The sequence below is a fragment of the Balaenoptera musculus genome, chromosome 10, assembly GCF_009873245.2.
Source record: "Balaenoptera musculus isolate JJ_BM4_2016_0621 chromosome 10, mBalMus1.pri.v3, whole genome shotgun sequence".
NCBI classification, from domain to species: domain Eukaryota; kingdom Metazoa; phylum Chordata; class Mammalia; order Artiodactyla; family Balaenopteridae; genus Balaenoptera; species Balaenoptera musculus.
The window spans coordinates 39,436,430-39,462,149 of record NC_045794.1 but is presented as its reverse complement, the minus strand read 5'-3'; the positions used below and the strand labels follow the sequence as shown (position 1 = coordinate 39,462,149).

Below are 25,720 nucleotides of genomic sequence, written 5' to 3'. Positions count from 1 at the left end.
GGAGGAAAGTGGGTTGAGATGAATCCCTGCTTTTTTCCTTGCTGTTCTGGGCCTCTTCGGCCTAGGATTAAGGGGACCCACCACAGTTTTACTCCCTAGATCTGTATTTCTCTGGGATCCCTAGTTCCCCTGAGGAAGCCTGGCCAGGCATTACCCCAGTTTAGATCCAGGGAAAAAACCCTTGGTGTGTATGTGTGGTTTCTGGCTGTGAATGATGGGACAGGGGAACCTATGGTCTTTATTTGTTTAGATCTGTTTAAGGAGGGGCCTGACAACTGGCACTCAGCATTGGGGTGCAGGCGCTAGACTGCAGGGGAGTGAAATGGGGCTTCTTGGAAGTGCCTCTAGATTCTTTTTCCTCAGCTTGGAGGACACTCAACCCTTTGCTTATCTCTCATCTTCCATGGTGCCATGAATGAGGCTGCAGCTTTGGAGGATGTTGGTACTGTTTCCCAAGGCTAGACGAAGGTGGTTTCTGTAGCTCCCCAAGCAGTGCCAGCACCAGCTTGAGAGGGCTGCGCTTGGGGGAGGGCGGAGGAATTTGTCCCTCTGGCCTTGTGTGAGGCAGTCCTCCTCCCACCCACTGTACTATCACTGTTGCTTTTCATTTCTTGCTGTTTGTGACTCCTTTAGCCTTAACTTTGAGAGCACAACAGTTGGAAGATCTTGGCGGCATTTAGTGGTAAGGTACAGCAAAAGTTGCACACATTTAGGAAACTTTGAAGCCTTCTGGGTGTGGTCAGGCCTTGAATGACTGAATGGTAAGAGGAGCCTGGCTGGTGCCCTGGCCTCCAACCCCTAATTCACATAGGAGGCTTCTAGGTGGCCCCTTGGAGTTCCAGAGCAGCTTTTCTGTGGGCTGGCTAGATGACCACCCTGCTTTCCTTTCAGGTGTGATTGTGTGGGTGGCAGGTTTGGGAAAGAGGTGATCTGGGAATAGAGGTAACAGGTATCAGGTGATATTTCACTTTCCCAATCTAGTAGAATCTAATAGTGTGAGAGGAAAAAAGTGAAATAAAATTTCCCTTCCTGTGACATGCTACATGAGGCCCAATGCCAGTCTCTGGAAATGGAGTGTTGGCTCAGGGAAAGAGGACTGATAATGTGGTTCTTAGGTAATTGATTTATGGATCCTGGGCACCTTTGAGGGATCCCCCCTGTCTCATCTGCCCCAGTCACTCAACCCCAAGTGGCTGACTGGGGTATTTGGTTTGGGAAGAGAGGCTTGTCCTTACTAAGGTTGGTGTGGTCCCTCTGGTTAAACAAGAGGAGTGGAGAAGGTGAGAGATACAGTTCTCAAACTTTTATTTAGAGTTTTGTTTTAGGGATTCCCCTCTACCTTCTGTAGGAAAACTATACTCTGTTTCTCTGCTTAAGCCCCTACCCTTCCCACTAAGAGCTGTTTACACCTGTCCTTTTCTCCCTTCTTCTATAGGACCTCTTTCCTCTTCCTCAGCTCTGTAATTCTTATTCTTTACTTCTCTCTTTTTTGTACTGTGTTTAGTTTTATCTGAGGTTTAGGAAAATATACCCAAAGGCGTGGGTCTTGACCTTCTTAGGTATAACTTTAATATGTTTCATTTGGCTCTGGGATAGGCAGGCATATCTTAGAAGAGGGGACCGTTACCCGCCACCCCCATAGTGTGTGTGGAAACCCTGCTTGACGGAAGAGGAAGGAAGCTACTTTGCTCTGTCCTGCCCTGTTTAGAACAGCTCCAAGTGGTGGTGTGCTTCCTGAGACTACAACTCCCAGCATGCCTAGCCTCAGGCCTGGCTACACATGCTCAGTAACTCTTAAGGCCCACTTCTGTTAACTACTAGGGACATCTGAGGAGGAAGGGCTGTTGGCGTTGCTAAGGGCAACGACCTGAGGCCTTCAGGCTGGGTGAGATCCTGAGCTCAGTCATGGCAGGGGCCAGGGGGTGGGCCTGAGCTGGATTTAGATGGGCAGTGGGTGGAAATTGGGGAGTTTCTTCTGTTGTGATTGGGATGTTCTGGTTGAAACCAGTGGAGATGGGGGAGATCCATTCGGAGATGGGCTTTAGTTCCAGTTATGTGTTCTACGTCCTGCACGACCCCAGGGAGAGGGATTTCGGCTGGACTCAGGCTTCTTGTTATGACTGCCCCTGGGTTGGCTCTGAAAGGCCTCTAGGATGGTAGCTGACTTAAGACCTGAGGAAAAAGTCCAAGGGATAGGTCCCACCAGAAGCCAAGAACTCAGTCATGAGGCAAAGAGTGATACTAGATGTAGATTGTATGTGCTTCTAGTTGGATGCTATTGTCCTGGGAACTCTTGGACAGGAGGTGGGAAGTGGGAAAGGGGAGTGGATCCTCTCAGAATTCAGAGTAGGAGAAGATGGTATGTGTTTATCTGGGGAGGAAGTAGGCAGTGGGACAACTGTTGGGGAGAGGGACTTTCCTTGTCATTAGTGCAGGAATTTGTAGGTATGGCTTTACTCTGATTTCTGTAGGGTCTAGATAACATTAGCTGCCTTCTTCCTAGGATTTGGGGGAAAGTGTTTAGTGGGAAGACTTACTAGACAAATAGATATCTCTTGGGTCTGACAGGTCTCCCCGAGAGGGCCCTGCCCAGTCGGAGAGAGGGATGGACAGCCCGAAGCCGCCTGGTGAGGATAAAGATTCAGAACCAGCAGGTGAGTAGGGCACATTCTGGGTTTGCTTGGCAGCTTTCTGTTCTACCCAGACAATCTTAGGACCAGACAATTTCTGGTCCTAGCACAAGGACAGGAGCTAAGTCCATCTAATAGAAAGGTAATGGAAGGACTTTGTTCTTTGGGACAAAAGTTGAAATGCCGTCACTGTTATCCACCAAGGGTTTTGGATAATCTCTTGGGTCTGATGAGTGGACTAGTATTAAATGGAGGATAATGGCTGATGCACACTTCTCTGTCTGTTCATTCAGCTGATGGACCTGCAGCCTCCGAAGAGTCAGGTGCCACTGAGCCAGACCTTCCCAAACCACATGTGGGGGAGGGCTCTGTGCCCAGTTCTGGGGGTCCCAGGCTTCAGGAGCCTCCCCAGGACTGCAGGTAACTAGTTTGGGGAAATGAGGATGTAAGGACATACGAGGATTTGATTTGAGAGTCTGGGGCTTTCAAGGTGGAAAATTTAGGAAAATGAGTGGGAAGCATAGGTGTGCAAGTCATGGGGTTGTTTAGGGGTACCTGTGGGCAGGGGCCAGCGTGGTGCTGATGCTTGTGTGTTCACAGTGGGGGTCCAATGCGGCGTTGTGCTCTCTGTAACTGCGGGGAGCCCAGTCTACATGGGCAGCGGGAGCTACGGCGCTTTGAGTTGCCATTTGACTGGCCCCGGTGTCCAGTGGTATCCCCTGGGGGGAACCCAGGGCCCAGTGAGGCAGCGCTGCCCAGTGAGGACCTATCACAGATTGGTTTCCCTGAGGGCCTGACACCTGCCCACCTGGGAGAACCTGGAGGTAAGTGAAGAGAAGTGGGGTAGCTGACTTGAGCAGGAAACGGGGAAGGGGCTGAGTGGTCCTGAAGCAGTGATCACGTTCTTGTTAACTCTTTCCCCCTTTCCCCTTATGCAGGGTCCTGCTGGGCTCACCACTGGTGTGCTGCGTGGTCGGCAGGCGTGTGGGGGCAGGAGGGCCCAGAACTATGTGGTGTGGACAAGGCCATCTTCTCAGGGATCTCACAGGTGGGGCCGGGCCAGGGGATTGTGTAGGCCCAGGGCAGGGTGGGCAGGGCTGGTGGGCTTCCTAGAGTCAGGGTGGAATGAGAAGGGCAGGGGGCATACTGGGACAGAGCCAGTGCCTGACGCGTTGCTCTGGAGAGAGCTGGCTAGCACTGAGCCTTTGTCTCCACCCTGGCAGCGCTGTTCCCACTGCACCAGACTCGGTGCCTCCATCCCTTGCCGCTCACCTGGATGTCCACGTCTTTACCACTTCCCTTGTGCAACTGCCAGCGGTTCCTTCTTATCCATGAAAACACTGCAGCTGCTATGCCCGGAGCACAGTGAGGGGGCCACACATCTGGGTGAGAAGTCCTGCCCTTTGGACGTAGGGCAAATGAGGGTCCAGGGGTGCTGGGGGTTTTGTACTCTGCAGAGCACTCAGAAGTCATACTGTCAGTCTGCCCCACTAAAATACGTGTGGACTTTGTGAGTGCCGGGGCTTTGCCTGTCTTGTTTAGCATGGTGTCTGCAGTGCCTAGAGCAGTGCCTGGCATATATTAGGCAGACACCTAGTAACTATTTGTTATTCGTTCATTCTGTGTCTGTGGAATGCCTGTTATGTAGACAGCACTGTGCCGAGTCCTGTAAGGAATCCATAGCTGACCTGTGTCCTCTGTCCCTTCCCACTGCAGAGGAGGCTCGCTGTGCAGTATGTGAGGGGCCAGGGGAATTGTGTGACCTGTTCTTCTGTACCAGCTGTGGGCATCACTATCACGGGGCCTGCCTGGACACTGCTCTGACTGCCCGCAAGCGTGCTGGCTGGCAGTGCCCTGAGTGCAAAGTGTGCCAAGCTTGCAGGTAAGAGTGGGAGGGCAGGAGAGAACCTTAGGCGAAGCACAGGTTAAGATTGAAAATGAGGGCAAGGAGGACCCTGTTATGTGCCCTGTGCCCCTGCAGGAAACCTGGGAATGACTCTAAGATGTTGGTCTGTGAGACGTGTGACAAAGGATACCATACCTTCTGCCTGAAACCACCTATGGAGGAACTGCCTGCTCACTCTTGGAAGTGCAAGGTGAGTGTCCCCTCATCCTCCTGCCTTACTCTCCCTAAGTCTGCCTCCTACAGCATCCCGAGTTTCTCTGTTGTGACGAGTCCCGTGCTCTCCTCCAGTCTCTGGCTGTCTGACAAGTGCCCGTTTTGCCCGTTCCCTTCCCCTAGGCATGCCGGGTATGCCGGGCCTGTGGGGCAGGCTCAGCAGAGCTGAACCCCAACTCTGAGTGGTTTGAGAACTACTCGCTCTGTCACCGCTGTCACAAAGCCCAGGGAGGACAGCCTGTCAGTTCTGTTGCTGAGCAGCACCCCCCGGTCTGTGGCAGGTAAGTGGTGTGGACTGGCAGAGATCGGGCTGGGGGATCGGAAGTACTGAGATTGGCAGGGCTCGTGTTAAAGCAAGCTGACTTTGAGAGGAGGGCCCTCAGGCGGGCACTACAATCCGTAGCATTCGTGCCTCGCCCCAGTGTGCTCTCGTGAGGAGCTGATAGCTGATGAGAGCCGTGGTGCCTGCTCCCCTGTACCCTCTGCAGATTCTCATCCCCAGAGCCCGGCGATACCCCCACTGATGAGCCCGATGCTCTGTACGTTGCATGCCAAGGGCAGCCAAAGGGTGGGCACGTGACCTCTATGCAACCCAAGGAACCGGGGCCCCTGCAATGTGAAGCCAAACCACTAGGTGAGTAGGGTGTGAGGGTCCCTGAAAGTAATCCCCTTCTATCGTGTGGCAAGGGACAGTTTCTGCTTTGCCCCAGACCCTGTACTTTCTGTGGAGTGCATCTGAACTAGGTAGGAGCATGGTGTGTTATGTCTGCAGGTAGAGAAGGGGCCCAACTTGAGCCCCAGTTGGAGGCCTCCCTAAATGAGGAGATGCCACTGCTGCCCCCACCTGAGGAGTCGCCCCTGTCCCCACCGCCTGAGGAATCACCCACATCCCCGCCGCCTGAGGCATCGCGCCTGTCCCCACCGCCTGAGGACTCACCCCTCTCTCCACCGCCTGAGGAGTCTCCTCTGTCTCCCCCACCTGAGGCATCACCTTTTTCTCCACTGGAGGAGTCACCCTTCTCTCCCCCAGAGGAGTCCCCCCCATCTCCCCCGCTTGAGACACCCTTATCCCCACCGCCTGAAGCATCACCTCTGTCACCGCCATTTGAGGAGTCTCCCCTGTCCCCCCCACCGGAGGAATTGCCTACCTCCCCACCACCCGAAGCATCGCGCCTGTTCCCACCGCCTGAGGAGTCACCCATGTCCCCTCCACCTGAAGAGTCACCCATGTCTCCACCACCTGAGGCATCTTGTCTGTTCCCACCATTTGAAGAATCGCCCCTGTCCCCTCCACCAGAGGAGTCTCCTCTCTCCCCACCACCTGAGGCGTCACGCCTGTCCCCACCGCCTGAGGACTCACCCATGTCCCCGCCACCTGAAGACTCGCCCATGTCCCCCCCGCCTGAGGTATCACGCCTGTCTCCCCTGCCTGAGGTGTCACGCCTGTCCCCACCACCTGAGGAATCTCCCCTGTCCCCACCACCTGAGGAGTCTCCCACATCCCCGCCACCTGAGGCTTCACGCCTGTCCCCACCGCCTGAGGACTCACCCGCGTCCCCGCCACCTGAAGACTCACCTGCTTCCCCGCCACCGGAGGACTTGCTTATGTCCCTACCCCTGGAGGAGTCACCCCTGTCGCCACTGCCTGAGGAACTGCGACCCTGCCCCCGGCCCGAGGAGCCACATCTGTCCCCTGCGCCCCAGGAGCCTCGTTTGTCCCCTGTGCCCGAGGAGCCTCGCTTGTCTCCTGCGCCCGAGGAGCCGCGCCTGTCCCCTGTGTCCGAGGAGCCGTGCCTGTCCCCTGCGCCCCAGGAGCCGCGCCCGTCCCCTGTGTCCGAGGAGCCTCGTCTGTCCCCTGCGCCCCAGGAGCCGCGCCCGTCCCCTGCACCTGAGGAGCTGCATCTGTCCTCCCAGCCTGAGGAGCCACGCCTGTCCCCCACGGCCGAGGAGCCGCAGTTGTCCCCAGTCCCCGAGGAGCCGCGCCTGTCCCCTCGACCTGAGGAGCCGCACCTGTCCCCTCGCCCTGAAGAGCACCCTGAGGAGCCAGGCCTGTGCCCTGCACCTGAGGAATTGCCCTCGTTCCTCCCACCTGGGGAGCCACCCTTATCCCCTTTGCTTGGAGAGCCGGCCCTGTCTGAGCCTGGGGAGCCACCTCTGTCCCCTCTGCCGGAGGAGCTGCCGTTGTCCCCATCTGGGGAGCCATCTTTGTCACCTCAGCTGATGCCACCAGGTACGGGGATGTTAGTACCCTCTTACTCTGGGACAGTCTTAACTCTTTATGGCACATCTAATCTAAGAGCCTCTCTTTTTTTCTTTCTCTCCAGATCCTCTTCCTCCTCCGCTCTCACCCATTATCACAGCTGTGGCCCCGCCGGCCCTGTCTCCTTTGGGAGAGTTAGAGTACCCCTTTGGTGCCAAAGGGGACAGTGACCCTGAGTCGCCATTGGCTGCCCCCATCCTAGAGACACCTATCAGCCCTCCACCAGAAGCTAACTGCACTGACCCTGAGCCTGTACCCCCTATGATCCTTCCCCCATCTCCAGGCTCCCCGGTAGGACCGGCCTCTCCCATGCTGATGGAGCCCCTTCCCCCTCGTTGTTCCCCACTCCTCCAGCATTCCCTGCCTCCCCCAAACTCCCCTCCTTCCCATTGCTCTCCCCCTGCTCTGCCACTGTCTATTCCTTCCCCACTGAGTCCCATGCAGAAGGCAGTGCAGGTCTCAGATGAGGCTGAGCCACATGAGATGGAGACTGAGAAAGCCCCAGAACCTGAGTGCCCAGCCTTGGAACCCAGCCCTACTAGTCCTCTCCCCTCTCCCATGGGGAACCTTTCCTGCCCTGCACCCAGCCCTGCCCCAGCCCTGGATGACTTCTCTGGCCTGGGGGAAGATACAGCCCCTCTGGATGGGACTGACACTCCTGGATCACAGCCAGAGGCCGGACAGACCCCTGGCAGTTTGGCTAGTGAACTTAAGGGTTCCCCTGTGCTCCTGGACCCCGAGGAGCTGGCCCCTGTGACCCCTATGGAGGTCTATGGCCCAGAATGCAAGCAGGCAGAGCAGGGCTCACCCTGTGAAGAGCAAGAGGAGCCACGTGCACCAGTGGCTCCTACCCCACCTACTCTCATCAAATCTGACATCGTTAATGAGATCTCCAATCTGAGCCAGGGCGATGCCAGTGCCAGTTTTCCTGGTTCAGAGCCCCTGCTGGGCTCTCCCGACCCCGAGGGGGGTGGCTCCTTGTCCATGGAGCTGGGGGTATCTACAGACGTTAGTCCAGCCCGAGATGAGGGCTCCCTGCGGCTTTGTACGGATTCGCTGCCAGAGACAGATGACTCGCTGTTGTGTGATGCCGGGACGGCTATCGGAGGAGGCAAAGCGGAGGGGGACAAGGGGAGGCGGCGCAGCTCCCCGGCTCGTTCCCGCATCAAACAGGTAAGGGGCTATCCAGCCACTGGATGTGCTTGGTGTCATGCCACTGTCAGAGGTATAGTCCTGTGTCACTGATACCTTCCTACCTGGCTTATTGAATCCTGGACTGTCAGAGATCCTTGAGTGCATCTTCTTATTTTATCAAGGAGAATACTGATTCACAGGGGGACGTGACTTGCCCAGGTTCATGGTAACTCAGCCATAGAATCGGGACTAGAAACTCAGGTCTCTCAAGCCAGTATTTTTTCTTGTTGTACCACGTTGACCACTCTTCTTGGAAGATGGTGAGTGGTTTGGACCAGTTACCTACCTGTTGCTATATGAGAGCTTGGCTTTTTCCCTGGCCCTGACTGGGACTTTTGGGCTTTGGTACCTGCCATACTCTGTCCCTTCGTCTCTTCTCTTCCCTCCAAGCCTGTGGATCCAGCATATTAGCCCTCGACTTTTCCTGTAATCGTCCCCTTTCCTCACTCAGGGTCGCAGCAGTAGTTTCCCAGGAAGACGCCGGCCACGCGGAGGAGCACACGGAGGACGTGGCAGAGGACGGGCCCGGCTAAAATCAACTACTTCTTCCATTGAGACTCTGGTAGTAAGGAGAGGCCTCCCATCCCCCAAACATGCTTCAGCTGGCCCCTTCAAGATTAAACACCCTTTAAATCTTGCCAGTCCCCTGCACGCTCACCTGCCTGCCTGCTAGCCTAGGGCCTGTCCAGCTATGTCTGTGCTCCTTCTGTCCTCTTGGCCCTCAGGCTTCTCTGAAATCTGATGTCGGGCTGAGGCCCAGTTTGGGAGCTGGGGTGTTCTTCTGCTTCTTAGTCCTGGCTCCTGGCTTTCATCTTAGCCAGAGGTTTATGCCGCCTTCCCCCAACACCAAAGAGGAAAGCAGCTTAGTTGGGGCAGATTTAGCTGCCTCACTTTCCACAACTCTCTGCCTATAAGGTTGCTGATATCGATAGCTCTCCCAGCAAGGAGGAAGAAGATGATGATGATGACACCATGCAAAATACTGTGGTTCTCTTCTCCAACACAGACAAGTTTGTCCTAATGCAGGTACCATACTTGACTTTTGTAGTCCCATCTTCAGCAGTGAGATCTGGCAGACTGAACAGTTGGATATGTGTGTTTTGGTGGGAGGGTAAATGGGGAGAACCAGGGACCTACTTCTGGCATTCCAGAGAATGAGCTTGACACTGAGCTAGCAGCTAGGGGTGTAGCAGTGAAAAAGGCAGAAATGGTTTCTGCCCTATTGAGGCTTAGAGTCTAGGGAACACGAGTAATCTCAAAGCTGTAGAATTTTGTCGCATATATTACTGTCTCATCCTGACCAGTCTTTACCCATCTTATCTTTTACTTCTCATTACCGTTACCCATGTCAGGCTGTATCATTTCAAATTACCTGATCAGATGAGCAAGGCATGCTAGGAAGGAACGGGGTCCCGTGATGGCTCACCGTGTCCTAATGCTGGGGATAGGCTTCTGGTTCTTTGACTCCCTCCTCTCAGATTAGTGGTGTAGTCAGTTACTGGGACTGAGTGGTACTGAGGATGTGAGGTTGGACATTTGGGTTTCTGTGTGTTTCCCCAGGACATGTGTGTGGTATGTGGCAGCTTTGGCCGGGGGGCAGAGGGCCACCTCCTTGCCTGTTCCCAGTGCTCTCAGTGCTATCACCCTTACTGTGTCAACAGCAAGGTGAGTTCAGGGCCCAAGAGGTCTGGCCTGGGGGATGGGGTCATTACTGCTTATCCTAGTTCCCTGTCCTGGCCACTCTACTTAAAGTGGCCATTGGTCATGGGTGTTGTTCATCAGTTTCCAGTGGTTGTCAAATTCATCTCGGGGAAAAAATACTTTGGAAACCATAGTGGTCTTTACGAGTTTCTTTGTGGTAGACCATGACTTGCTGGTATAATTCAGTCCATCATATAAACTATGAGAACTTTACTAGTAGAAAGCATGATATGGTCTGGATATAAAATGTAAAATCAGAATCAAACACATGTCCACAAAGAGAAAGCAGTGTTTTTTGACTCAAGTATGATCAGTCATTTTGGGGTTTTCATTAATGTTAATTTAGAACTTGTCCACTGCTAACACTCACTAACTTGCAGCAGTAGCAGGTTCTGCATGTTCAGGAAAAACTGGGGGAAATACGACCTAATTCTATCCACGGTCTTTTTGGAGACTTCCCTAGTGAAAGGTCGTAATGAGGCAGTGGCCGGGTGAGGCTGTTCTCTGATCAGCAGAGATCCCTGGAAGCCTAAGTTTAAGATCCACTATTTTTGGGGTGAGGGTGCTCTGTGTCGCTTCCCTGTGCTCAAATGGAGGTCTGGCCTGGGTACTGGGGTCCTCCAGCCTCACCTGTGTAAGTCCCACCCTCCCCTGAGAGGTCTGCCCTGCCCCCCGCATCACCTCCTGAGGAATTGCCATCTTCTGCACCAGATCACCAAGGTGATGCTGCTGAAGGGCTGGCGTTGCGTGGAGTGCATCGTGTGTGAGGTATGCGGCCAGGCCTCAGACCCCTCCCGCCTGCTGCTCTGCGATGACTGTGACATTAGCTACCACACGTACTGCCTGGACCCCCCACTGCTCACCGTGCCCAAGGGTGGCTGGAAGTGCAAGTGGTAAGGAGACTGGGATCTTCAGAGGGGTCTGAAATGTTTGAGTGGGTGTCATGTTGAATACATGGCAGAGGCGGGGTTTAGAAGGCCGGGAGGCTTTGGGTGCTTTGGGTAGGTTAGGTGCTGAGGGTCTGTCTTTCTGCCCCCACCAGGTGTGTGTCCTGTATGCAGTGTGGGGCCGCCTCCCCTGGCTTCCACTGTGAATGGCAGAATAGTTACACGCACTGCGGGCCCTGCGCCAGCCTGGTGACCTGCCCGATCTGTCATGCCCCGTATGTGGAAGAGGACCTCCTGATCCAGTGCCGTCACTGTGAACGGTGAGGGTGCCCCTTGCCCCTCATGTAAGCCCCCTCTTCCCTGTTCTCAGCCTTGCGTTGTCTCAGTTTATCCCCTCCTGTCTCCCTTCTCCCAGGTGGATGCATGCTGGTTGCGAGAGCCTCTTCACAGAGGATGACGTGGAGCAGGCGGCTGACGAGGGCTTTGACTGTGTCTCCTGCCAGCCTTACGTGGTAAAGCCTGCTGGTGAGTACCAGGAGCTGGGGAGAGGGGAGGAGGAGTCGGGGCAGGGGTGCCTTGCTTTGGGACAGGGCCTCTAGCTGCCTTGGTTTGTCCTCTCCGCAGCGCCTGTTGCGCCTCCAGAGTTGGTGCCTATGAAGGCGAAAGAGCCGGGTGAGTCACAGAAATTCTGAACGCCAAAGCCAGAGGAGACCTTAGACACTTAGTCCAGCTCCAGCCCCCCAACTTTATCTCGTTATTTTCAGAGAAGGAAACTAAGACCCAGGGGGGTTGAGTGGCCTGCCCAAGGTCACCCCATAGGTCAGTGATGAAGTTATGACGAGAACCAAGGCATCCAGTTTCCCAGGCAGAGTTCCTTCCGCCAGGCAACACGGCCTTTGTACGGCTAGAATCTCATCTCCAGAGAGCACAGAACACAGCTCTTTCTCCTTAGTGAAGGAGCTGGGGCTCTCCCACCTCCATTGTAATGTGGGCACTGCTCCTGGCATCTGGGGCACTGTGAGCTGGCATTCGGCAAGGAGGGGCCTTCCTGGCCCCAGACAGTTAGAGAATATATTTGGTGAACTGAGGGTTAATCGTGAGCAAAGTCTGGCTTCAGCAGGAGCGGTCTCTCTGATCCCCCTGGTTAACTGAGGGAGCACTCGGGCCTTAGCTGGCGCCCATTGGTGGTCTCTCCTCTCCAGCCCTCAGACCCCAGTCTGGACTTCAGTCTGTCTCTCTCTCGCTCTTCACAGAGCTTTTGTCCCAGCTAGGGACTTAGGCCGAAACTTGGAGTTCTGCCCTCCTTGGGGCCTCCATCAGGGGTCACACGCTCTTCCCCCTTGTGCAGAGCCCCAGTACTTCCGCTTCGAGGGTGTGTGGCTGACAGAAACTGGCATGGCTGTGCTGCGTAACCTGACCATGTCGCCCCTGCACAAGCGGCGCCAGCGGCGAGGACGGCTTGGCCTCCCAGGCGAGGCAGGGCTGGAGGGTTCTGAGCCTTCAGATGCCCTTGGCCCTGATGACAAGAAGGATGGAGACCTGGACACTGATGAGCTGCTCAAGGGTGAAGGTCAGGCTGAGGAATCTCAGGGAGTGCCAGAGTAATGGGAGCATGCCTGTGAGAGTTGAATGTTGGGTAGGAGCTGCATTATCACTCCCAGTCACCCTCAAGCCACTGTTGGTCTTGTCCAGATGGCTCTGTGGCAGGGCACTCAGCTCTGTTCTTAGGTGGCAGGATGACAGGGTTAAAAGGGTCCATGCCTCTGACCTGCTTCCATCTCGTCTGTCCCCGTACACAGGTGGTGTGGAGCACATGGAATGCGAAATTAAACTAGAGGGCCCCGTCAGCCCTGATGGAGAGCCTGGCAAAGAGGAGACCGAGGAAAGCAAAAAACGCAAACGCAAACCCTATCGGCCTGGTGAGGCCCTGGGATGCAGAGGTGGGGTGGTGAAGGGCAGCTCACCAGGTCCCCAGCGGCTTCTCAGCCTCAGCTCTGTCTCCTTATAGGCATCGGTGGTTTCATGGTGCGACAGCGGAAATCCCACACACGTGTGAAAAAGGGGCCTGCTGCACAGGCGGAGGTGTTGAGTGGGGATGGGCAGCCCGACGAGGGTGAGACGGGTGAGGGCTCCAGTGGGGCCTGGGAGAAGGTGGGGATCACAGGACCTGTGGGACACTGCCAGGGAGGCCTGGGGCAGGGGAGTTCACTCAGAGGGCGAAGAGAGTAGTGGGCCCAACTGGTGCTGGGGAGAGAGTAGGCAGAAAGCATCCCCAGGCCAAGTTGGGAGCAGCATGCCCGCTGTCCCCAGAGAGGCAGACACCTCCCATTCGGTCCCCAGTGTTGCCTGCCGACCTGCCTGCAGAGGGCTCTGTGGACCAGAGCTTAGCTGATGGGGATGAGAAGAAGAAGCAGCAGCGGCGAGGGCGCAAGAAGAGCAAACTAGAGGACATGTTCCCTGCTTATCTGCAGGTGGGTCTTAGGCTCCGAGGGGCAAGGGCAGTGTCGGTCCTGCAGGGCATGAAGAAGCCTGTTTCTCCCTGACTCCTCCCACAGGAAGCCTTCTTTGGGAAGGAGCTGCTGGACCTGAGCCGGAAGGCCCTTTTTGCAGTTGGGGTGGGCCGGCCAAGCTTTGGACTAGGAACCCCAAAAGCCAAGGGGGATGGAGGCTCAGATAGGAAGGAGCTCCCGACCTCACAGAAAGGTCAGTCGTGTGGGGGTAAGGTGGTCTGAAGGGGTCCAACTTCACTCTGTGCTTAGAAGCTGGTAAGAGATTTTAGTGGGAAATGGGCTGGTCTCCAGGAGTTGAGGGTGGGCCAAGGGCCCTGGCCTTGGAGCTGGGGTCCTATTCGGGGCATCACATGTAGGGCATCTCTGATTGGAATGGCGACTGTTGCTCGTAGGAGATGATGGTCCGGATGTTGCAGATGAAGAATCCCGTGGTCCTGAGGGCAAGGCTGATACGTCAGGTGAGGGCTGCTGGGACTGTGTGCCATCTTGGTTTTGCTTCTGTCAACCTGTTCTGGCCCTGAGCACTATCAGGGTTGGAGGCTAGAAAGTGTTCAATGCCTTCTGTGGTTCAGGGTGGCCAGTGTGGTACCTCCATACTGGCCTTGGCTGATGGGTTTCTCCTGGCAATTGCAGGACCTGAGGATGGCGGCGTAAAGGCATCCCCAGTGCCTAGTGACCCTGAGAAGCCAGGCACCCCGGGTGAAGGGATGCTTAGCTCTGACTTAGACAGGATTCCCACAGAAGGTGAGGCTGTGACCCGCACTCCTTGCGTATAGGGGTCCTCTGTGGGAGAAGCAGAGCATCCTACCTTTGAGACTCTCATCCGTACAGCTTCTCTAGTGGGGAGTCGTGGGCCCCTTCCCTGGCCGTGACCGTTTGTAGCCCTGTGGTGTCCCTTCAACTCCCCAGTCTTCCTCAGCAGCATCCTTCATCGATCCCTCACAGAACTGCCCAAGATGGAATCCAAGGACCTGCAGCAGCTTTTCAAGGATGTTCTGGGTTCTGAACGAGAGCAACATCTGGGTTGTGGAACCCCTGGCCTCGACGGCAGCCGTACACCGCTACAGAGGCCCTTTCTTCAAGGTGATCCGGATAGGAGTGGTTTGAAAACTGGGTGGGCAGGTATGGCCAAGCCTGCCTCCAGGATGGGCCACTTACTCCTTTCGCTGATCCTGTGCCTCTTGTAGGTGGACTCCCTTTGGGCAGTCTCCCCTCCAGCAGCCCAATGGACTCCTACCCGGGCCTTTGCCAGTCCCCATTCCTGGATTCTAGGTTGGTATTTATGCTTAACCCCTGTGGGCAGTCCCTTCCCTCCAACTGGGGCCATGCCAAGGGAGGGAACCTTGGACTCTTGGGTGCTGCTGTAGCAACACCTCCCTCTGCTCCTTTGTTAGTGACTGTCCTCTGTTGGGGCAGGGCAGTGGCCTGGGGACTCTGGGCAGTTTGTCTGGGGTGGGGCTTGGCGTCCCTGCCCTCTGTGACTCTCCGCCCCTGCGCCCCAGGGAGCGCGGGGGCTTCTTTAGCCCGGAGCCCGGTGAGCCAGACAGCCCCTGGACAGGCTCGGGGGGCACCACGCCCTCCACCCCGACCACGCCCACCACAGAGGGTGAGGGCGACGGGCTCTCCTACAACCAGCGGAGTCTTCAGCGCTGGGAGAAGGACGAGGAGTTGGGCCAGCTCTCTACCATCTCACCTGTGCTCTATGCCAACATTAACTTTCCCAATCTCAAGCAAGATTACCCAGGTACCCGTGGGATGAGGGCAAGGGAGACAACCTGTAACATGGCACGTGCAGGGGTCACCTGCCAGGTCTCCTCTAACACATTCTCTCTGCCCTCCAGACTGGTCTAGCCGCTGCAAACAAATCATGAAGCTCTGGAGAAAAGTTCCAGCTGCTGATAAAGCCCCCTACCTGGTGAGACAGAGGGAGCCTGGGTCAGCATGGGAACTGAGGGTGCGGGGTGACTTTGGGAAGGTCGCCTCAGTTCTTTCCATTCCCCACTCCCAAAGCAGCTGGGCCAGTAGGGATCGGCTTCTGGGTAGGCAGTGTGAGTGACATTGCGAGGGCTGGGGGCTGAGCGTGAGATTGCGTCCTAGCCTAAGGTTGTGTCCTCTATTCCTCAGCAAAAGGCCAAAGATAACCGGGCAGCTCACCGCATCAGCAAGGTGCAAAAGGTGAGTGGGGGCCAGGCTGGGTTGTGCCATCCAAGGCCTGTAGTGGGGCGGGCTCTCTAAGGGTAGGGGGGACATAGGGCCTGCCCACAGCAGCCTGACTGCTCTGTGCCTGGTCTCCCCCTGTAGCAGGCTGAGAGCCAGATCAACAAGCAGACCAAGGTGGGCGACATGGCCCGTAAGACTGACCGACCGGCCCTTCATCTCCGCATTCCCCCCCAGCCAGGGGCACTGGGCAGCCCGCCTCCTGCTGCTGCCCCCACCATTTTCATTGGCAGCCCCACTCCCCCCGCCGGCTTGTCTACCTCTGCGGATGGGTTCCTGAAGCCGCCGGCGGGCACGGTGCCCGGCCCCGACTCGCCCGGTGAGCTCTTCCTCAAGCTCCCACCCCAGGTGCCCGCCCAAGTGCCTTCGCAGGACCCCTTTGGACTGGCCCCCGCCTACGCTCTGGAGCCCCGCTTCCCCACGGCACCACCCACCTATCCTCCCTATCCTAGTCCGACCGGGGCCCCCGCGCAGCCCGCGACGCTGGGCGCCTCATCTCGTCCTGGGACCGGCCAGCCAGGGGAGTTCCACACCACCCCACCTGGCACCCCCCGACACCAGCCCTCCACACCTGACCCCTTCCTCAAACCCCGCTGCCCCTCACTGGACAACCTGGCTGTGCCTGAGAGCCCAGGGGTAGGGGGAGGCAAGGCTTCTGAGCCTCTGCTGTCGCCCCTGCCTTTCGGGGAGTCTCGGAAGGCCCTAGAGGTGAAGAAGGAAGAGCTTGGGGCATCCTCTCCCAGCTATGGGCCCCCAAACCTGGGCTTTGTTGACTCACCCTCCTCAGGCCCCCATCTGGGTGGCCTGGAGTTAAAGGCACCCGACGTCTTCAAAGCCCCCCTGACCCCTCGGGCATCTCAGGTAGAGCCCCAGAGCCCAGGCTTGGGCCTAAGGCCCCAGGAGCCGCCCCCTGCCCAGGCTTTGGCCCCTTCCCCTCCCAGCCACTCGGACATCTTTCGCCCTGGTCCCTACCCTGACCCCTATGCCCAACCGCCGTTGACCCCTCGGCCCCCGCCCCCGCCCCCTGAGAGCTGCTGTGCCCTGCCTCCTCGCTCGCTGCCCTCTGACCCTTTCTCCCGAGTGCCCGCCAGTCCCCAGTCCCAGTCCAGCTCCCAGTCCCCGCTGACACCCCGTCCTCTGTCTGCTGAGGCTTTCTGCCCGTCCCCTGTTACCCCTCGCTTCCAGTCCCCTGACCCCTATTCCCGCCCACCGTCACGCCCTCAGTCCCGGGACCCGTTTGCCCCACTGCATAAGCCACCCCGCCCCCAGCCCCCTGAAGTTGCCTTCAAGGCTGGGCCTCTAGCCCACACTCCGTTGGGGGCTGGGGGTTTCCCAGCAGCCCTGCCCTCAGGGCCGTCAGGTGAGCTCCATGCCAAGGTCCCGAGTGTGCAGCCCCCCAATTTTGCCCGGTCCCCTGGGACTGGTGCATTTGTAGGCACCCCTTCTCCCATGCGTTTCACTTTCCCTCAGGCAGTAGGGGAGCCTTCGCTAAAGCCCCCTGTCCCTCAGCCTGGTCTCCCTCCACCCCATGGGATCAACAGCCATTTTGGGCCCGGCCCTACCTTGGGCAAGCCTCAAAGCACAAACTACACAGTAGCCACAGGGAACTTCCACCCATCGGGCAGCCCTCTGGGACCCAGCAGTGGGTCCACAGGAGAGGGCTATGGGCTGTCCCCACTGCGCCCCCCATCAGTCCTTCCACCACCTGCACCCGATGGATCCCTCCCCTACCTGTCCCATGGAGCCTCACAGCGGGCAGGCATCACCTCTCCAGCTGAGAAGCGAGAAGACCCAGGGGCTGGGATGGGCAGCTCTTTGGCGGCACCTGAACTTCCAGGTACCCAGGACCCAGGCATGTCCAGCCTCAGTCAGACAGAGCTGGAGAAGCAACGACAGGTGAGTCGACATCCTGGACCTGAGCCCCCCACGTCTCCTCTGTTTCTGTGCCAGCCCTTTGGTTCGAGTAGAATGGACTTACCCCTCTTCTCTGTTCTCTGCGCAGCGCCAACGACTACGGGAGCTGCTGATTCGGCAGCAGATCCAGCGCAACACCCTTCGGCAGGAGAAGGAAACTGCGGCAGCTGCCGGAGCAGTGGGGCCCCCGGGCAGCTGGGGTGCTGAGCCTAGTAGCCCTGCCTTTGAGCAGCTGGGTCGAGGCCAGACCCCCTTTGCTGGCACCCAGGTAGGTGGAGTGGCAAGGGGTAGTGGATCCAAGATGCTGAAGGTGGCCCCACCTTCATCTACCCTCATCTCTCCTAGGACAAGAGCAGCCTTGTGGGGCTGCCCCCAAGCAAGCTGGGTGGCCCCATCCTGGGGCCGGGGGCTTTCCCCAGTGATGACCGACTCTCCCGGCCACCTCCACCAGCCACCCCTTCCGCTATGGATGTGAACAGCCGGTGAGGCTCCAGGGGGTGCCCTGGGGGAAAATCAAGGGAACATATTGTACCACCATTGTGTGCTGCCTCTGATTTTCCTGTCTCTCTAATCCTTCTTCAGTATCACTTAACTTCTCTTCCCCATTCCTTCCCCCTCACTGCATTAACTCCAGCCTTCCTTCCTTAGGGCAGCCCGTGTTCTAGCTCTTTTTCATCCTGCTTCCGTCTTACTGACTACTGCATATTCTTCCAGGCAATTGGTGGGAGGCTCCCAAGCCTTCTATCAGCGAGCACCATATCCTGGGTCCCTGCCCTTGCAGCAGCAGCAGCAGCAGCAGCAGCAACTGTGGCAGCAGCAGCAGCAGCAGCAACAGGCAACAGCAGCAACTTCCATGCGACTTGCCATGTCGACACGCTTTCCGTCTACTCCTGGGCCTGAACTTGGCCGCCAAGCCATAGGTTCCCCCTTGGCGGGAATTCCCACCCGCCTGCCTGGCCCTGGTGAGCCAGTGCCTGGTCCAGCTGGTCCTGCCCAGTTCATTGAGTTGCGGCACAATGTACAGAAAGGACTGGGACCGGGGGTGCCTCCGTTTCCTGGTCAGGGCCCCCCTCAGAGACCCCGTTTTTTCCCTGTAACTGAGGATTCTCACCGACTGGCCCCTGAAGGGCTTCGTGGCCTAGCAGTGTCAGGCCTTCCTCCCCAGAAACCCTCAGCCCCGCCGGCCCCTGAACTGAACAACGGCCTGCATCCAACGCCCCATACCAAGGGTCCCAACGCGCCCGCTGGCTTGGAGCTAGTCAGCCGGCCCCCCTCAGGCACTGAGCTTGGCCGCCCTCCTCTGGCCCTGGAAGCTGGGAAGTTACCGTGTGAGGATCCTGAGTTGGACGATGACTTTGATGCCCACAAGGCCCTGGAGGATGATGAGGAGCTTGCTCACCTGGGCCTGGGTGTGGATGTGGCCAAGGGAGATGATGAGCTGGGCACCCTGGAAAACCTGGAGACCAATGATCCCCACCTGGACGACCTGCTCAACGGGGATGAGTTTGACCTGCTGGCCTATACTGACCCTGAGCTGGACACCGGGGACAAGAAGGACATCTTCAATGAGCATCTGAGGCTGGTGGAGTCGGCCAATGAAAAGGCTGAGCGGGAGGCTCTGTTGCGGGGGGTGGAGCCAGGACCCTTGGGCCCTGAGGAGCGCCCTCCCCCGGCTGCTGATGCCTCTGAGCCCCGTCTGGCATCCGTGCTCCCCGAGGTGAAGCCCAAGTTGGAGGAGGGTGGGCGCCACCCTTCCCCTTGCCAGTTTACCATTACCACCCCCAAGGTAGAGCCAGCTCCAGCCACCACTTCCCTAGGCCTGGGGCTGAAGCCAGGACAGAGTGTGGTGGGCAGCCGGGACACTCGAATGGGCCCAGGACCTTTTTCCAGTAGTGGGCACCCAGCTGAGAAGGTCCCCTTTGGGACCACAGGAGGACCACCAGCTCACCTGCTGACCCCCAGCCCACTGAGTGGCCCAGGAGGGTCCTCCCTGCTGGAAAAGTTTGAGCTAGAGAGTGGGGCCCTGACCTTGCCCGGTGGACATGCATCTGGGGATGAGCTGGACAAGATGGAGAGCTCACTGGTAGCCAGTGAGTTGCCCCTGCTCATCGAGGACCTGTTGGAACATGAGAAGAAGGAGCTGCAGAAGAAACAGCAGCTCTCAGCACAGCTGCAGCCTGCCCAGCAGCAGCAGCAACAGCAGCATTCCCTGCTGTCCACCCCAGGCCCTGCCCAGCCTGTGCCTTTGCCACATGAGGGCTCTTCTCCCAGTTTGGCTGGCGCCCAGCAGCAGCTTGCCCTGGGACTTGGAGGTTCCCGACAGCCAGGCTTGGCCCAGCCACTGATGCCCACCCAGCCACCAGCTCATGCCCTCCAGCAGCGCCTGGCCCCATCCATGACCATGGTGTCCAACCAAGGGCATATGCTAAGTGGGCAGCATGGGGGACAGGCAGGCTTGGTGCCCCAGCAGAGCCCGCAGCCAGTGCTGGCACAGAAGCCCATGGGTACCATGCCACCTTCCATGTGCATGAAACCACAGCAGCTGGCAATGCAGCAGCAGCTGGCTAACAGCTTCTTCCCGGATACAGGTAACCTCAGCTGGGGGCGCTGGCTTATCACTTTTACCACTAAATGCTCACTGAGGCTGCAGACGCAAGATCCTCCCTAGTTAAAGGGGATGGGACACAAAGAGCTTTGGCCAGATTCCATACGAGTGGTGTAAGCAGAAGCACTGTAGCTTTTAAGGGAGAATAGTGCCTGGCATACAGCAGGCATTCAAATGTTGAATGAATGAATGGAATAGACGCATGAAGTCTGATTAGCAAAGGCTTTGTAGCTGTGGTGAGACCCAAAGATTAGGACTTGGAGAGAAGTGGTGCAAGAAAACAGCAACCGGGTTGGTGAAAAGACTTAGTGAGACTTAGCAGCAGGAAAGCCCATGGGGTATATTTGGAGACAATGAGTGGAGTGGTTAGGCTGGAGCAGGCTTTGCGGAGGGAAGTGAGGGGGCGCCACCGTAGCTTTGGAGAGGTAAGAAGAGGGCTCAGATTGAAGAAGACCTCAAATTATAATAGCGTCTATTGAATAACGGTTGTTTGCTATGCCAGACACTGTGCTGAGCGCTTTACATTCATTGTATAATTTAATCATCACAACAAACACATTAAATAGGTACTATTATTATCTTGGATTATAGAAAAGGAAACTGAGGCAGAGAGGTTAAGTTAACTTGCCCAAGGTTAAGTTAACTTGCCCAGCACAACTAACAGAGCTGGAATTTGAACCCTGGCCCTCATATCCTCTTAACTGTTTTACTGCCTCAAAATAACCAGGAGAGGGAGTTTGGTTAGTCCTCTTAAAAGTAGGGGGTCAGGGGACTTCCCTGGCAGTGCAGTGGTGAAGACTGCTTCCAATCCAGGGTGCGAGGGTTTGATCCCTGATTGGGGAACTAAGATCCCACATGCAGCTCGGCGGGGCCAAAAAAAGAAAAAAAAGTAGGGAGTCAGTTAAGCTTTCTGAGCAGTGGAGAAATATACAATGTACAGGATTTTAGGAAGATTTAAGTTTTTGGTGGCTGCTAGTTTCTCTTTTCCTACCCAGCATCCTGGACAGGCAGAAGAGTGGTCTGTAGGTGATGCGTGTTGTGCCCAAAACAGCTCTGGCGTTGGGCTTTGGCACAGTGCCCACATCTTGGGTTCTTGGGCTGCACTTAGTTGCCCTAAGAACACTACTTTTGAAGAATGCTTTCTAGGTCATAAAGTGTACTCGTATTCTGGTCACATTTGATCCTCTCAATAGCTCCATGAGGTGAGCAGAATAAGGAATCATGATCTCTGTCAAATAGAAGAGTAAACTGAGGCCCATAGAGGTGAAATGACATTGATATATTGGCTCAACAGATATTTACTGAGTACCTTTTCCTAGCACCGTGCAAGTAAAAACGGAGCCACATGTCCTGTGAATAATAGAACTGAGTCACCTATGCTGCCTGGCTCCTAGTCCAGTGGTCTTTCCACCATGCCATGCCATTGTTCTGCTTGGCTTAGTGGAGGTCAAGGTGTTGGAACAGTAGACATGGAATGGGACATTGACCTCAATGCCCAGCTCACTTGGCTCCTCCCTCTCCAGACCTGGACAAATTTGCTGCAGAAGATATCATTGATCCTATTGCAAAGGCCAAGATGGTTGCTTTGAAAGGCATCAAGAAGGTGATGGCTCAGGGCAGCATTGGAGTGGCACCTGGTATGAACAGGTAAGACTTGCAGGGTGGGAGGGTTGGCCCTTTCTTTTTCCAGTCCTTCCCCTGTTCTTCCTCATCCTACTTCCTTCTTGTCCCACCTCTTTGCCCTTCAACTTTCCCCATCACCGACACATCCTCTTTGCTCTGGCGGACTCCAGGCAGCAAGTGTCCCTGCTAGCCCAGAGACTCTCAGGGGGGCCCGGCAGTGATCTGCAGAACCACGTGGCAGCTGGGAGTGGCCAGGTAAATAAATGGTCAGGTGGGAGTGGGAGCTTGGGTCCTATGGCATCAGGCCACCCTTCTTAGGGCCTGGTACAGAACAGTGACCCTTTAGCAGTCTCTCTCGTCACAGGAGCGGAGTGCCGGTGACCCCTCCCAGCCTCGTCCCAATCCACCCACTTTTGCCCAGGGAGTGATCAGTGAGTATGGGGATGGGGAGGAGTGTGCAAGGAAGTGGCTTGGGGTATGTGGGGAAAGAGGGATTTGGATCACCTGACACCCGCCCGCTTCCTTTCCCAGATGAGGCTGACCAGCGGCAGTATGAGGAGTGGCTGTTCCATACCCAGCAGCTCCTACAGATGCAACTGAAGGTGCTAGAGGAGCAGATCGGGGTGCACCGCAAGTCCCGGAAAGCTCTGTGCGCCAAGCAGCGCACTGCCAAAAAGGCTGGCCGTGAGTTCCCAGAGGCTGATGCTGAGAAGCTCAAGCTGGTTACAGAACAACAGAGCAAGATCCAGAAACAGCTGGATCAGGTGGGGAAGGCAGACTTCAGCCTAGCAACCAGGAGCCTGGGAAGAGGGATGGCATGGGTGGGCAGGCTCCAGGCTGACCTCCCTGACCCTTCCATGTTAGGTCCGGAAGCAGCAGAAGGAGCACACTAATCTCATGGCAGAATATCGGAATAAGCAGCAGCAGCAGCAGCAGCAACAGCAGCAGCACTCAGCTGTATTGGCCCTTAGCCCTTCCCAGAGTCCCCGGCTACTCACCAAGCTTCCTGGTCAGCTGCTCCCCGGCCATGGGCTGCAGCCACCGCAGGGGCCCCCCGGTGGGCAAGCTGCAGGTCTTCGCCTGCCCCCCGGGGGCATGGCACTACCTGGACAGCCTGGTGGCCCCTTCCTCAACACCACCCTGGCCCAGCAGCAGCAACAGCAACATTCTGGTGGGGCTGGGGCCCTGGCTGGCCCCTCAGGGAGCTTTTTCCCTGGCAACCTTGCTCTTCGAGGCCTAGGACCTGACTCGAGGCTTTTACAGGAGAGGCAGCTGCAGCTACAGCAGCAACGCCTGCAGCTTGCCCAGAAACTGCAACAGCAGCAGCACCTCCTAGGACAGGTGGCAATCCAGCAGCAACAGCAACAGGGCCCAGGGGTACCGGCAAACCAGGGTCTGGGTCCCAAGCCCCAAGGGCTTCTGCCTCCCAGCAGCCATCAGGGCCTCTTGGTCCAGCAGCTGTCCCCCCAGCCACCCCAGGGGCCCCAGGGCATGCTGGGCCCTGCCCAGGTGGCAGTGTTGCAGCAGCAGCAGCAGCAGCAGCAGCAACAGCACCCTGGAGCTCTGGGCCCCCAGGGCCCTCACAGACAGGTGATCCTGACCCAGCCCCGGGTGCTAAGTTCCCCCCAGCTGGCACAGCAGGGTCAGGGCCTTATGGGACACAGGCTGGTCACATCCCAGCAGCAGCAGCAGCAGCAGCAGCAGCAGCAGCAGCAGCACCAACAGCAGGGATCCATGGCAGGGCTTTCCCATCTTCAGCAGGGTCTGATGCCACACAGTGGGCAGCCCAAACTGAGTGCTCAGCCCATGGCCTCCTTGCAGCAGCAACAGCTGCAGCAGCAGCAGCTACAACAGCAGCAGCAGCAGCAGCTACAACAGCAGCAGCAGCAGCAGCTACAACAGCAGCAGCAGCAGCAGCTACAACAGCAGCAGCAGCAGCTTCAACAACAGCAGCAGCAGCAGCAGCTACAACAGCAGCAGCAGCAGCAGCAGCAGCAGCAGCTACAACAGCAGCAGCAGCAGCAGCAGCTTCAACAACAGCAGCAGCAGATGGGCCTCTTGAGCCAGAGTCGAACTTTACTGTCTCCTCAACAGCAGCAGCAGCAGCAGCAGCAGCAGCAACAGCAGCAGCAGCAACAGCAACAGCAACAGCAGCAAGTGACACTCGGCCCTGGCATGCCAGCCAAGCCTCTGCAACACTTTTCTAGCCCCGGAGCCCTGGGCCCAACCCTCATCCTAACGGGCAAGGAACAAAACATTGTAGAGGCGGCTCTTCCTCCAGAGGCCACTGAGGGGCCCTCCACGCATCAGGGAGGGCCGTTAGCTGTAGGGACTGTACCAGAGTCAGTGGCCACTGAACCAGGGGAGGTAAAGCCCTCACTCTCCGGGGACTCACAGCTCCTCCTTGTCCAACCCCAGGCCCAGGCTCAGCCCAGCTCTGTGCAGCTGCAGCCACCTCTGAGGCTCCCAGGACAACAGCAGCAGCAAGTTAACTTGCTCCACACAGCGGGTGTGGGAAGCCATGGGCAACCAGGCAGTGGATCATCTTCTGAGGCCTCATCTATGCCCCACGTGCTGGCCCAATCCTCTGTTTCCTTAGGGGAGCAGCCTGGACCCATGACCCAGAATCTTCTGAGCTCCCAACAGCCCCCTGGACTAGAGCGGCCCATGCAAAATAATGCAGGGCCACAGCCTGCCAAACCAGGGTCTGTCCCCCAGTCTGGGCAGAGCCTGCCTGGAGCTGGGGTCATGCCTACAGTGGGTCAGCTTCGAGCACAGCTTCAAGGAGTCCTGGCCAAAAACCCACAGCTGCGGCACTTGAGTCCTCAGCAGCAGCAGCAGCTACAGGCACTCCTCATGCAGCGGCAGCTACAGCAGAGTCAGGCAGTACGCCAGGCCCCACCCTACCAGGAGCCTGGGACCCAGCCCTCTCCCCTCCAGGGCCTCCTGGGCCGCCAACCCCAACTTGGGGGCTTCCCTGGATCCCAGACAGGCCCTCTTCAGGAGCTGGGGGCAGGGATTCGACCTCAGGGCCCACCCCGGCTCCCCGCCCCACAAGGAGCCTTATCCACAGGACCAGTCCTTGGCCCTGTCCTTCCCACACCTCCACCATCCAGCCCCCAAGAGCCAAAGAGACCTTCCTCACAGTTACCTTCCCCCAGCTCCCAGCTTCCCTCTGAGGCCCAGCTCCCTACCACCCAACCAGGAACCCCAAAACCCCAGGGGCCACCCTTGGAGCTGCCTCCTGGGAGGGTCTCACCTGCTGCTGCCCAGCTTGCAGATACCTTCTTTGGCAAGGGGCTGGGACCTTGGGACCCCCCAGACAACCTAGCGGAAGCCCAGAAGCCGGACCAAAGCAGCCTGGTACCTGGGCACCTGGAGCAGGTGAATGGGCAGGTGGTACCTGAGCCACCCCATCTCAGCATCAAGCAGGAGCCTCGGGAAGAGCCATGTGCCCTGGGAGCCCAGGCAGTGAAGAGGGAGGCCAACGGGGAGCCAATAGGGGCACCAGGTACCAGCAACCACCTCCTGCTGGCAGGCCCTCGCTCAGAGGCCGGGCATCTGCTCTTGCAGAAGCTTCTACGAGCAAAGAATGTGCAACTCAGCACTGGGCGGGGGCCCGAGGGGCTGCGAGCTGAGATCAACGGGCACATTGACAGCAAGCTGGCTGGGCTGGAGCAGAAACTACAGGCTACCCCCAGCAACAAGGAGGTGAGTACTGTAGCTGGAGTGGAGCAGACAGTGCGGGGCCTGGAGCCCGGGGGCAGAGTGAACAGGTCTGGGTGAAATGCGGTGAGGGCTCCGAGGGGGACAGCGGCCTTCACTGTGGGTTTATCTGGCTTAGGATACAGCAGCAAGGAAGCCTTTGACACCGAAGCCCAAGAGGGTACAGAAGGCAAGCGACAGGTTGGTGAGCTCCCGAAAGAAGCTGCGGAAGGAGGACGGGGTCAGGGCCAGCGAGGCCTTGCTGAAACAGCTGAAACAGGTGACCCCCAGGAGCCAGTCCCCTGGTCCCATCCCAGGTTAGGGGGCAGCCTGGCCCCCAACTGTGCAGTAGCAG

The 25,720-nt window shown here is 57.4% G+C and overlaps 1 protein-coding gene across 4 annotated transcripts in view; it reads left to right on the top strand.

Moving 5' to 3' along the window:
* KMT2D (lysine methyltransferase 2D) overlaps positions 1-25,720 on the top strand; it is a 38,482-nt gene that overhangs the window by 1,796 nt on the left and 10,966 nt on the right. Inside the window, exons 2-41 of one of the 4 annotated variants that reach the window (XM_036866802.1) lie at positions 2,569-2,654; positions 2,924-3,050; positions 3,231-3,454; positions 3,569-3,678; positions 3,854-4,016; positions 4,347-4,512; positions 4,612-4,726; positions 4,873-5,030; positions 5,238-5,383; positions 5,522-6,979; positions 7,074-8,182; positions 8,655-8,768; positions 9,119-9,229; positions 9,764-9,868; positions 10,616-10,797; positions 10,947-11,111; positions 11,207-11,316; positions 11,416-11,463; positions 12,140-12,361; positions 12,591-12,710; positions 12,800-12,913; positions 13,102-13,262; positions 13,347-13,494; positions 13,694-13,759; positions 13,935-14,045; positions 14,247-14,384; positions 14,489-14,573; positions 14,804-15,045; positions 15,143-15,216; positions 15,426-15,476; positions 15,603-17,414; positions 17,521-17,700; positions 17,778-17,914; positions 18,147-20,020; positions 21,561-21,684; positions 21,831-21,915; positions 22,025-22,091; positions 22,192-22,424; positions 22,525-25,371; positions 25,505-25,645. In XM_036866802.1, coding sequence (XP_036722697.1) covers positions 2,606-2,654; positions 2,924-3,050; positions 3,231-3,454; positions 3,569-3,678; positions 3,854-4,016; positions 4,347-4,512; positions 4,612-4,726; positions 4,873-5,030; positions 5,238-5,383; positions 5,522-6,979; positions 7,074-8,182; positions 8,655-8,768; positions 9,119-9,229; positions 9,764-9,868; positions 10,616-10,797; positions 10,947-11,111; positions 11,207-11,316; positions 11,416-11,463; positions 12,140-12,361; positions 12,591-12,710; positions 12,800-12,913; positions 13,102-13,262; positions 13,347-13,494; positions 13,694-13,759; positions 13,935-14,045; positions 14,247-14,384; positions 14,489-14,573; positions 14,804-15,045; positions 15,143-15,216; positions 15,426-15,476; positions 15,603-17,414; positions 17,521-17,700; positions 17,778-17,914; positions 18,147-20,020; positions 21,561-21,684; positions 21,831-21,915; positions 22,025-22,091; positions 22,192-22,424; positions 22,525-25,371; positions 25,505-25,645 — 13,692 coding nt within the window. In that variant the 5' untranslated portion in view covers positions 2,569-2,605. Of the gene's footprint in view, positions 1-2,568; positions 2,655-2,923; positions 3,051-3,230; positions 3,455-3,568; positions 3,679-3,853; positions 4,017-4,346; positions 4,513-4,611; positions 4,727-4,872; positions 5,031-5,237; positions 5,384-5,521; positions 6,980-7,073; positions 8,183-8,654; positions 8,769-9,118; positions 9,230-9,763; positions 9,869-10,615; positions 10,798-10,946; positions 11,112-11,206; positions 11,317-11,415; positions 11,464-12,139; positions 12,362-12,590; positions 12,711-12,799; positions 12,914-13,101; positions 13,263-13,346; positions 13,495-13,693; positions 13,760-13,934; positions 14,046-14,246; positions 14,385-14,488; positions 14,574-14,803; positions 15,046-15,142; positions 15,217-15,425; positions 15,477-15,602; positions 17,415-17,520; positions 17,701-17,777; positions 17,915-18,146; positions 20,021-21,560; positions 21,685-21,830; positions 21,916-22,009; positions 22,092-22,191; positions 22,425-22,524; positions 25,372-25,504; positions 25,646-25,720 lie in introns of those variants that run through there. The other 3 variants (XM_036866801.1, XM_036866804.1, XM_036866803.1) reach the window with 3 other exon arrangements.